General features: G+C 40.2%; 1 protein-coding gene across 1 annotated transcript in view; it reads right to left on the bottom strand.

Annotated features, from left to right (window-relative positions):
* Positions 1 to 11945, bottom strand: part of LOC140275168 (uncharacterized) — a 31319-nt gene extending 19374 nt beyond the window's left edge. The window contains exons 1-6 of the mRNA XM_072370578.1: positions 11917 to 11945; positions 7200 to 7285; positions 5874 to 5945; positions 4999 to 5128; positions 1128 to 1524; positions 666 to 746 (exon numbers count right to left, since the gene is read on the bottom strand). Of these exons, the coding sequence (XP_072226679.1) occupies positions 666 to 746; positions 1128 to 1524; positions 4999 to 5128; positions 5874 to 5945; positions 7200 to 7285; positions 11917 to 11945 (795 nt within the window). The remainder of the gene's footprint in view (positions 1 to 665; positions 747 to 1127; positions 1525 to 4998; positions 5129 to 5873; positions 5946 to 7199; positions 7286 to 11916) is intronic.
* Positions 11946 to 12257: the final 312 nt, after the last annotated feature.

Here is a 12257-nt window from a genome sequence, read left to right as displayed (position 1 = left end):
CAGGTAATTGCAGTCACAATTCATCCTTGCTGTTTTTATGTTGTATTAGCTGTTCTCTGCCTAAATACGTTACAACCTGAGTTTAACCCTTCAATGTCCTGCTTAACCGTTGGGTTCGAGCACCCTTTTCAGTGGCTGTGCTGTATCTTACAGGAGCTTTGCAGAAGTAAAACTGTCTAAGCCATCTGTAACACTGGCTTCAGGTATGTAATGCTAAAGCTCAGTATATGTTATGCCATTTCTTATTCAGATTTCGATATTCTTACAGTTAAAGAAAACAAACAAACAAAAAAAACATTGATTCTTATAATTCTTGCCCCAAATAAATCATAAAGAATACAAAGAGACATATTTCCATGGCCTTTTTCTCTCAGTGAGAACATTAAAGGGTTAAACAAGATCAAACTACCATGGCACTGTGTAAAATATGCAAGTAAAACTTTCACGTTTATAACAGAGTAACTCTTCTGCTGTGTTAGCAAAGTTTATGTGTTAGACAGATAGATCATAAACTGACAGAAACTTGTAACCTCTGACACCATAAAAAAAAAAAACTGCTCAGCAGTATATTAATGTTTCTGCGGTTCCCCTTCAGCATGCTGGAAGCTCCATCTGCCTGAGTAAAAACACAAACTACAGCAGAGGCTGGGTCCTCATTACTGTACCTCAGTGGCGGGCAGTTCATTGCAGCTCTCTCTCTGGGCCCTCTTCGGGTCGCAGTGAATTAACATCCACTGGAGCTCAAACTGAAAAACAAGTGTCACTGTTAACACATAAAAGATATGGAGTCGTTTTATCATGCAACACAGAAATAAAGGGTATTGAAGTGCTTTGTAATGGTACTGTCATTTCTTTGTAGTTTTGAGTCCGTTCTCTCTATACGGGCTGCTGAGCTTAATTTTCCAGCAGTGCGATTTTCAGCCGGGATTACTTTTTTTTTTCCTTTTTTACCCTCTGGAACCCAGCTGAGCAGCTCTGCTGTGACAGCAGCACTTTAGAATTATAGCAGAGCTCAGCACGCACATAAACCTGAACGTGTTTGTTCACAGAGAGCACCATTTCCCTGACAATGCTACATGTCGGTTAGCATGATTAAATGCAGAAGGCAATTCTCCGTCTTTGCTTACCACCACAGAGGCATCGGGATCAGAATCCAGCCTGCCAATGAGAGTGTCTCCCTCTGTGTTGATGGGGCCTTTGCCCTTGATGGGTTTCTGATCCACAGGCTGGCAGTCCACATACAGCGTGACCTGGTCACGCTCCACGCCGATCATCACCTTGTGCCACTTGGTGTTGAAAAGCACAGAAAGGCCGGGGAAGGTGACGGTCTGCAGGTTTCCATCTGCGCCCATGAGGAAGTACTCCAGAGCCTGCAGGTCTCCGTTCAGCCTCAGTCCGGCTTGTTTGTTGCCGTCTTCGTCCACTATCTGCCAGACGTTCCACACCTTGTTGACCGTGTTCTTGATCATTCGGAAGGTGGTCATGAAGGAGTACTCATCTGGGAAGCCACGGGGGAAGTTAAGCCTGAGGGGAAGGTGGGGAACAGGGGCTCAGATCACTTGAACGTTATGGTTCGTAAAACTCAGACAGCTGCCTTTTAATTGAAAGACGTCTTGCACCCAGCCAGGTCATAACTCAAAACATCTTTTTTTTGTGTCAAAGTTGATTAATGATCACAACAAAGGGAACTTCCTAGTAAAAATCATCAAATGAAGTGCAAGATTTGGATGGAAATAACTCAACGCTTTGTCATCCCTTTCACTGACATTCAAAGTAAAGCGACACGTTTCAAAGGAACACAGATCCGTTTTTAGTGAGAAGTGGTTTCAGTGCATGAATCAGTTAGAACATGCCGTCCTGGTTAGCGCCCGCAGTCGGGAGCTTCTCTGCTTTTTACAAGCCAGAAACTCAGTAGGTGGTGCACTCATAGATGGGCACTCCAGCCTGACTTTTACCATCTTGTAAACGATCAAGCTGAGGCAATAAAAGAAGGAGTTTCCTGTTACCCAATAAAACAAATGAAGAACTTTCTTTCGAGCATTTCCTGAGGTCAGAAAGTTTTGAAGTATGTGGCACTTTTGCCCTTCAGACTATAAGAGAGAGAGAGTGCAGCTGAAGCACAGGCGGACTTCAAAGCATTGGACCTGTAGAGGAAGAAAAAAAAAGAAAACACGTATTTGCATTCAGTGTAAGAGGCCTGAGTGGCATAGATCTCGGTTGCCAGTGAGTTATATAACAGCCTCTAAAGAAAGCTGGCATGCAAGAGAGACATTTGCCAAAACAGACTGCAGCAGGCACACTGGGAAGCACCAGGAGACATCTTTGGTTATGTAACGTTATTAAAACCTTCAACCTGCACGGTCCGTCCTGAAACCAGTAAGTGGAAACGATCCCTAACATCACACCTTTCAAATGTGTTGAATCAAGTGAAAAACACTGACATGAAAGTGGTCCATCCATCTCCAAAGGCACTGGCATGCAAAGGTTCTCTTCACCCCCACAGGACAGGATTAACACCGCAGAGGGAGGTGGGGGATAAAAATAAAATGTTCCATGTGCTCTGTGCCAATGCAACAGGATTTTTAATTTTGTAAAATCACAGGGCTATTCAGCAGGGAAGACCAAAGCAAATAAATCCAGATATTGTAAGCCTTTCTTTAGTGGCAAAATAATCCAGTGATAGTTATTTGTCCATCCACGAAGACATGACAAACAGATACTGCTTATAGCCAATGCGGCACACTTTGAATGGCAGCAATTTGACAAAGTGTTCACAGATGTGGGCTTCAGCTGACATTACAGGCTGGTAAGAGGGTGTTTCTCTCCTGACAGCTTTAACAATGGTGAAATATGTGCCAGAATCTGTCCACATGTTAGTGGTAATGTGTTTCCATCATACTGGAAACAAGATTCTGGAAGCAAAACAACTCATCTGACTGGATTAAAGTCACTGACTAATGAAGGAAGTCTTAAGATCAAACCACTCTCCCTAAATGTCTGAATGAGAGTTACGTCTCCTGTAGTTTTTGATCATTTGATAAAAAAAATACCATTGTTTCCTTAGTGTTATATACTGCCTGTGAAATCCTCTTGGGCTTTTAGGTGGAACACTGCCAAGTCCTCATGTTCTGTGAATGAAATCAGCTAAAAGTGAACCACACAATTCTTTAATCTTCTTCTGCAATCGATTATAAGTTAGAAAATATCGTATATCTGTAATCAGTGTAATGTTGTGCATCTTGTGGGGATTGCAGCATTTCTTGATCTTGAGGTGCTTCTTGTATCATAATCTAACAAATTATTATTATTGTTGTTATTATTACTTTTATCATTTTGCTCTTAGTCAACTTACTCCTCAAATAACTGATTGTGTAATCAAAATCAGATAAAAAAAACACCCATAACTGTCCACGATGTGTTGTCTGGAGGCCGATAAATAAGTTGTCACAGATCGATTAGTCTTGTTTAAAAATGCAAATTCACAATTTCTAATCACTTGCAGGACATATGAAATTTAAAGGATTACAGCATTTATCAGGCAGAACAAAAAATACAGATGATTGCATTATGGGAAATATTGGATCCAACAGTTCTGAAGCTGGAGCTTTCTATATTGAGATTGGACTACTGCAATTCTTTTTGGAAGTCCCAAAAACTCTTTAAAGAGTCTCCAGTTGATCATTAAATGCTGCAGCAAGAGCAGAGGAGTTCATGTTTCTCTACTGTTAGCTTCTGTTCATTGGCTAACTTGAATCCATATTATAGCTGAAAATTCTTCTCCTCTCATATAAAGCTCTTAATCGCCAAGATCCATCCATCCATTTTCTATACCTGCTTAATCCGTTGGTCGGGTCGCGGCCCCTCACCAAGATCCATCATTTCTTAAAGGTCTCATGAATTAGTATTTTCCCAACAGAGCACTTTGCTCTCAGACTGCAGCTTTACTTGTGGTTCAGGCCCTTCTGTTGTGGAACCAGCTGGCACTTTGGGTTCTCTTTTTTTTTTTGCCACAGCAGGTGTCGGTGGCCTAGAGTCAGGGGTGTTTGTCCACGTCTCTGTCCTGTCCTCTCAACCCCCAACCTGTCGAGGCAGATGGCCACCTTTCTTGACTACCCTGTGCAGGCTCAGGACAATCCAGGGACTGAATCAAAGTGCGATTTAAAAGAATCCTTTGGCTTAATTAGCTTTCGATTGAATTGAACTTCGCACCTTTCTTGTCTTGTCCTGCTGGAGGTCTTTTCTTGTGAAAATAGAGCTCTTTGACGCTCTTCTCATCCATTTCACTTAAATATCAGTAAACTGCTATTTGATAAATTTTCCTCACTGTTAATCAAAAAAACTAATGTTATTCGGTGTAGCATTGTCCAAACTCTTCAATGTTCAAAGCAACTCAAAGTGCTTTAATAAGCTATTCCAAACATGAAAAGTGAGCAGACAAAAGATAGACAAATAGATTACTTTGGGGAAAAAAGAAAAGAATACCTATGAAACATTTTAAAGTATTAGAGGTTTCTCAATGGGGCCCCTCTGTATTTATGCTCCGGGGCACCCCAAATAGGTTTATTCAGCCATGCTGGAGTATCAAACCTTTAATTACAATCTTCACAAGAAACCAGTGCTGTCTAATTTTCACTCTAAACTTTTTAAAGGGCCCATAAGACAATTCATCACTAAAAAGACAAGGTGAAATATGGTTCTTTACATGTTGTGGAAATACAGGGAGGCATCAGTCAACTCAAACATGCACTCACAACTCACTCAAATATACACAAACAAAGAAGAATTCTTCTATTTCCTCTGTGTGATTGTGTGTGTGTGTGTGTAAGAGACATGCCAAAAACGCCCAGACATGTTTTTCCTCTACCAATTATATGCTGCTTGCCTCGCTGTAACATCTGCGCCTGTAATAATGCAACACCTGCATCAGCAGACTGCTACTGCCGCTTGTGAGTGTTTTTTTTTATCTGTTTTCTTCTAAACTGCCTCTACTGTACTTACATGGTTGGAATTTGAAAGTTGGCCTCCCTGTCAAGGCGATAAGCCACCTGGAGGGGGGTGGAGCCGTCCACCTTCCTCACACCTTTCAGGGGAATCACGTCCAGCTGGAATTGGGTGATCAAATCAAAACCTGTGTGGAATAACATGAGGTCATGATGCCAGTAATATAATCATCTTCACTGATCACATTGTGCTGTAGCAGCAATACACACATAGCAGAAATTTGCAATACCAATACCAATTAGCATTCACCAATAGAAGACATAGGAGCGATAATAACATTGGCTTTGTAATCAGCATATTAACATTCTTCTACACAGTCTGTCTTCAGAATGTGTAACTGCTACGTTGGTCAAAAAAAAAAAAAGCAATTTTGCAATAAAATGAAAATATATTACTTTTAGAGAGACATTTTAGAGTTTATGATGCTACTGTATGGAATTAAATCTGCGCCGTTAAAACCTTTTGTCAAAATAATTCACATATTTTCAATATTTTTGCCTTTTGGTGAAAAGAATATTGTAACGTAACAGGGTTAATGAGATCATTGCAGCAACGTAAACCCCTGTAAAACGAGTGAAAAGACCCACACATTTACTTAGAGCACAAAGCAGAGTGTGCACAGATGTGCCGAAGGAGTCAACAGTGCAGTTGTGAGTAATTACACTCTTGCTGAGGTGTTCCGAGTAAAATTCTGTAAAACTCAAGTGGAACATTTTATTTGCCTCATTTGAAAACTAAAGGTGTCTCGAGACATAAGGCAGCCCTCCTTGTTTAGCTAATTAAAAATCACCATGTTTGTTCAAATACTCTATTTTCTAGTGGTTGTGTTGAAGCAGCTGCTGTAAGCAGCTTTTATGTGGTGAGTATTTTACCTGGAAGGTCATCTTGTCCATTTCTCATTGGTGGGCAGACGGTATCGCCATCCAGTCGGTTGAGGTCTAGTTCTGGCAGCACAAAACAGAAGGCACTAATCATGTTGCACTTGTTCTTTGCTGGATTTGACAAATGTAATGCATTACTGGTCACTTTGATTTAGCCTAGTCCAGGAGATGGCTACAAGGGGAAATAATGTCAGAGTGGATTAATATCACAATGCATCACAGTGCATTTTAAATGCAGGGCTCTGTTGCAAATTGGACATATATTCCTACATCCAAGAGCATGAAGACGAACAAATCAACACAAAGCTTGAGCTCTCAGATATTCATTGTGATCCAAATGTGCCATAAGAGCCAGAACAATGTTGTTGATAAGTACTTGAATGGCATAAGCTGTATGGCCACATTAATCTTTTTGTTTTTCCTTGGTTATTAATCAAGATTGAATTCTCTTTGAATGAAATTACAAATAGATGCCTACTTTTCCCACTGCCCTTACCAAACTGACTTCAACATATATTAGGAGTGACTTCAGAAAACTTCATTCAGACTTGATTCAAGTGAAAAATCTGTTTCTAGAATGTGTCAGAGGAGGGCGCTATCCTTGAGTCCTCGCAAAGAAGCTGCGAGCAGGAGAGGCCTCTTAAAAAAACTCCGGGAAAAAAGGATAGTGACAGCCAGAGGGGCTCATTAACTGTGATCAGCATGAACACAACACATCTGGAAGCCGTTCCCACGTCCCACATAAATTGCTGAGAAATGAGATAAAGTGGTGAGACGGTATTTATAATCCCACATTTACCACCACTAAACACTTATCTGACTGTGCATGTGGGCCTCAAGTTGTTAAAGTTACTGTCTGCCGCAGCATTACACTCAAAAAGCCAGTCATTAGTGAAATGAGCTGGAGATGAACCACAGTTAAGATGGCACATGAAGTCACATGTGCACGTTGTGATAATGAGGCGAATTCCACAAAGCAGCACACCTACTGTATGTGGTGCTTATTGCCCATTCACGTTAGATTTATTGTGCCTTCAAACAAGAGCAGAGAATGGGTTTGTTTATTATCAGAGGGGAGGTTTAATCTGATTTAATCCTATGACACAGACCAGCACAGTGTGTCTGCTATTTCTGGCCTTTATCTTGTGAGCTCTGACAAAGAGAATGGCCCAGCAACAGTGCACGTGGACGCTGACATTAACTCATCTCCGTGTTTATGAGACAAACAAACAAAACAAAGAAATAGTAGCACATGACATGTAGTACCTTAAGTTTGTAAGACGTCAATGATAGTGAAATCAGCTATAGGTGACTTACGTCCAAATGCTGGAGCGAGGAGGAGCGACAGAAGAGCCACGCATAAGGGGGTGTATCCCGACATTGATAGATGGCACAGTTGCTTTCTGTTCAGGAATGATAGAGAAAATCAGTATTCAGTGATGCTCATTCAGTCATTCTCTGAAATTTTGTCAGTGTCTGAATCGATGAAACGCCACGCTAATGATGTGCATTTAGCTGTGACATTGATGTTCATCCAGGACACATAAAGATGAGGAAAAACCATTACTTTAAATAGTTTTACACTGAAGGTGCCACTTGTAATCATGACAACACTGAAAGTTGACACCTGCCAGACGTTTTGCCTTGCGGCCTGCTGCTTTATTTTTTGGACTCAATATTAATCTGAATAAATAACACAAAAAATATACATGAATTGCGTAGTTCCACTCTTACCTGCCTGAACCACACTAAACATTGATAATGTTAGAAACTTCCTAATGCCTGTAGTTTGAAAAGAAGCTAACATTAGCTGCTGAAGAGGTTTGTTTCGCTGGTAGAGGCCAGAACAGAAGAAAAGTGAGTAGTTCATGAGGACCTTAACATGACCTAAGATTAGTGTTGATTTTGCTCTGTATCTTTTGTACAAGCTAAAACATCACAGCTAACAAGTTTGTTGGACGATATGCTAATGGTAGGTTTACAGCTTGTTTCTACTACCCCTGACTGGTAGAAAATGTGTTAATACCTTTACCTAAAGTCAGTTAAACACTCGCATACAGTTTATGTGGCCCTTGCAAAAAAACATTGTCGCTTGTAGTTAGTTTATACATTGAGTTTGTTCATTTATTCTTTGTTCAGGTAGTTCTGTGTTGCCAGATCTTCCAAGACTATGTTGCTGAGGCGTGGACAAGTCTTCGACAAAATTCATTAGTCACTGTTTTCCTTCAGAGGCTATTAGGCAAGATAATCCCACAGAATCTGGGCTCATGCTCACTTATCACATTGGAATGAATAGACTTGGGATCAAGTTTCCTAAAGAGGTGGACCGATGGAGGAAGACTCTATGCCATGGTGGCCTTCTGAAGACCTCTAGTCATCATCTAGTTTTCAACATTTTCCGCGAAATTAATACTCAAACCTTGACTGTAATTCCACTTGCCTTTTACTGGATATCGTCAGAGACCAGGAGCTTTTTCCCATACCAGGTATTCTTTTTTTTTTATAACATGTTCTGAGTCATCATCCGAAGGGGAAGAAATGGACGTGAACACAGATTGTGGTCAATCCTTTCACTCCACTGCCTATGAGGAGAATCCCACTCAATTCTAACCGAGCATCCTGACACTAAATGATAAAGACTTTGTTTTAGGCTTTTCTGTGTCTCAGCAGCACACTTGTGAGATCTTGCAACTCAAATACCTGTTGAAATTGTAAATGCTAAGTACATTACTCAAATATTGTCTAAAGTCATGTGAATTTCAAAATTCACTCATTAGCCTAATTACCTTAAACGATTAAGCCATACGAGACACATCCAAATGTACTTTTATCCATTTCAACGTTCACAAGACTAAAACCGCTCTCCCACTTAGAAAACGAGAAGTCTTGTTGGGAAAAAGGATACTTGATATCAGCTAATGTTACCCTGTCAAACTGTTTCTTGGCTCCACTAACTCAACCAATCAGATCATCTCTGCCCTGCTGAGAGTTTGTCTCCAAGGCAAGCTGCAATTCACATCTTAGCTTTTTCAATAAATCTTTTTGTACTTCATGGCAAATCTTTGGAGGAACATTTACTAAATCGTTGAATAAGCATAGATAAAGTACTTCACCTTTACTTTTAAAAGTGGCTTGATATCTGTACGTGGACATGAATATCGGAGAGCGTGGATGATAAATGACAGAAGAAGTCATGCAGCTTTCCATATCATTTTTCACTCCAGATAATGTATAGCTGAGCAGTGGTACATTCTACCCTCACTCTCACACTCTCCTCTTTTAGATTCCTTTATGTGTGTCTTGATTTGTGACAGCTCTTCGCAGCCTTCCCAAATTCATCATCAGCAAGACCGACAGTGATAGTGAGGACTTTTGTGGAGGCAAAAATTGTGGCTGAGTCTAAGAAATTAATATGGTAGGAAAGATGTTACTGAGGGACATATCCCATCTATACAGTGGCAACTTTCTTTTTAATGTGTGTGTTTGCTTAAGGAGAACAGCTGTGTGTTTGTGTGTGTGTGCTGGTGAGTGAGGTGTCAGAAGAACAACGAATAGCTTGGTGAGCAAAGTCTCTTTAGAGGAGAAGTTGGTTTTGAATGCCCTCTTGTACCCTTCACCATATTGGAGCATCTTCAGACCCCCGCTGGGATGTCTGTCTTTTAATTCTGTCGGTAGACTCTCACTGACTACATGTCAGTGATGAAATATGATCTCAAACCTAGGATTACAGAGTTATCTCAAAGAATTGTGTCAGAAGATTGATATCGAGAGATAGTTAGATCACAGTAGAAAACAGTCAGTACAGTAGTTAGCTTGATGCTACATGAGACTAGTCTTTTGTTGATTGATGTGAAATGTGTCAGCCTCTATCATTAACTTTCAGGGTTTCTTGAAAATAAATACTTATTTCTTTTGAACTTAAAAAATGAGCCACCAAACCTCTAACTCGAAACTGAAAGCCATCTTTACTACATATGGGGAGAATCTATGATATCTGCTGACCAGAGAGTGAAAATTTGTCATTTGTATTGGCTTTATTACTAATTTAACCTTCTCTGCCTGGATACTTTGCTCAGCCACACCCTCCTTCCTAACCATCTGAATCATAACTATACTACCCACAATCTCACCTTTGTAAAGGAGAAGGCTCAGTTGGTAGATGAATGACACGTTTGTATTGCACTCATTTGTATTTAATAAAATGAATTTCTGATTAAATTTAAATCTCTTTACAGCTTAAGTGGATAGATAATTTTATTATTATATCTATATCTATATTACAACTACATACTAGGATAGTTTTGGGGCGTTGTTGTGCTCAAATGGTAAATAAAATGTGGTCTTTAGGAAATAGCGAGCCAGGCTGTCTTTAGATTTTCTGTCTGAAAAAAAAGAAGTCTGTCAGACTTCAGATACTGCAGATGCACATCTTTTCACAATGGATGAATTTAGATATCTGCAAGCAACGTTTGGAAATGGAAGCAGTATTAAAAGGCTATCTTTGTGGTAAAAGATCCTGGTAGATTAGATAAATGAGAACAGTATTGATACTCTTATCTAACTCCCAAGTAAGCAAATAAGCTTGTATCCCTTTATTCCAGAAAATTCCTGTCAGTCAGCCAGCTATTTCTTTACAGTTTGATTAAATTTTTTCATTAGTTTTTGCTTTGAGTTCCCAACTATATTCACCCTATCCTATAGGCAACAACAGAAAAGGAAAGAGTGTGTCTTGTCAAGAAATGTATGTCTCCAGTTTCAGGCTCAAAAGCAGCTGATTATTTTTTATTTTTGGACCGGCCAAAAACCCTTAGCATCTGGCTTTTGTTCAGCATTCAGTTCTGGGTCCAATGACTCATCTGTAGTCTACAGATTAGCTTTGACCCGGGTGTACATGTGAATTTTCCATGCAGGTGCTGCACTCAAAGCTACAAGGGTGGGCACGGCTCACTTTTTCTTTAGACAAAGAGACATTTACTGACTGTCACACTTCACGTGAAAGTATTTAGCAAAACAGCTGGTAGCTCATTCTTAGTCCTGCTGTGTTGGGCTAATTTACCTGGTCCAATAAAAAAATAATGATATGCTGGCCTGCCGTGACTATCAGAAACTGTGGTTCAGTGCAGCCAGCAGGATATGGAATCATGTCATCTCTTCATGTTGACGTAGCTTGCTTCTCCCTTCAGAAGTAGCAGTGTTACGAGACGTAACTCCAGTTCTGTGTTCATGGTTTGGCATCAGATTTCTGGGGGTAAACATGCCACTACTGGCAACGGGGGAAGGATTTAATTTGCTTGCTTTAGTGGGTGTAAAAAAAAAAAAAAAAAGAAGAACTTTAAACACTTTACCTTTGGTGTAAAAATAGTCTCTTTAGAAAGCTTTAGAAAGTAAACATATATTTAATAATCTTACTGTAATAATAAAGGTTCAATGTCAGAGCTGTGGTTGTTCCTGAACCCTGTAAATCTAACATCCGAAGGCAAAAATCTAATAAAATCCCTATAAAAGTCCCTTTGCGTCAGTCAAGTCAGTCTGATGGTGTTGTGTCATGTGTTTTAATTTCTGACATTAATCAGCGTTCCATGGGGCTTTCCTCTGACTGACACCTATGTTGTGATGTCCCCACGGTGCTTCCAGAATTCCAAGAACAAGCCAATACTCCTGGCACGAGTCCTGTCATCCAGTAATTATCCAATAACAATTCAGGCATATTTAAGATAACTTTTGCAGAAAATGAAAAATATCTGGACAAATACTTTAAAAGATTGAAATGGAATAGAAACAGTAAAAGACAGAAATCTGGAAGCTTATGAGCTTTTTGGTTTGTTGAAGTGTAGCAAAGATTTATAGGCCACATGCTTGCATGTGTGGGTCAGATTAAACAGCAAATGGGCAGCTTCTTTAATCTATGCTTAGCGAGATCTTGTTGCACCCATTAAATCACTGAGTTATGAGACAGAAGAAAACATAGGTGTTTTCTATTTCTGCATGAATGTTAAAAAGTATCTGATTCGTATGAATCCATCATGTTATTTACCTTCTCAAACCAGAGCTGTGGAAGGCCATGTTTCTCTCCACTCCGGGATGGGACACAGACAGGTCTTGGCAAAGAGGTACTCAACAGTGAGATGTCAGAGCAGAAGGAGCCACGGATGTGAATTTCCCCTTCTTGAAGCCAGTCCTACCTGCACATGTTGAAGACTGACTGAGAGAAGCCGTGCAGGGGGATGCTCAAGCATTTTCGGAGGACACATAAAAGTTTGTTCAATGGATTCTCATTGGCCAAGAGTTCTGCAGGAGGTGGTGACTGCATTTTATTACCAACACTTAAAAGGATGCAGAAGCCCGTAGGCTCTATGTGAACACCTCCAACTGCTT

This window comes from Leuresthes tenuis, unplaced genomic scaffold (assembly GCF_036924035.1).
Source record: "Leuresthes tenuis unplaced genomic scaffold, fLeuTen1.0.hap1 SCAF_18, whole genome shotgun sequence".
Taxonomy (NCBI): domain Eukaryota; kingdom Metazoa; phylum Chordata; class Actinopteri; order Atheriniformes; family Atherinopsidae; genus Leuresthes; species Leuresthes tenuis.
The sequence above is the reverse complement of the archived record's forward strand: the minus strand, read 5'-3'. Positions and strand labels throughout refer to the sequence as shown.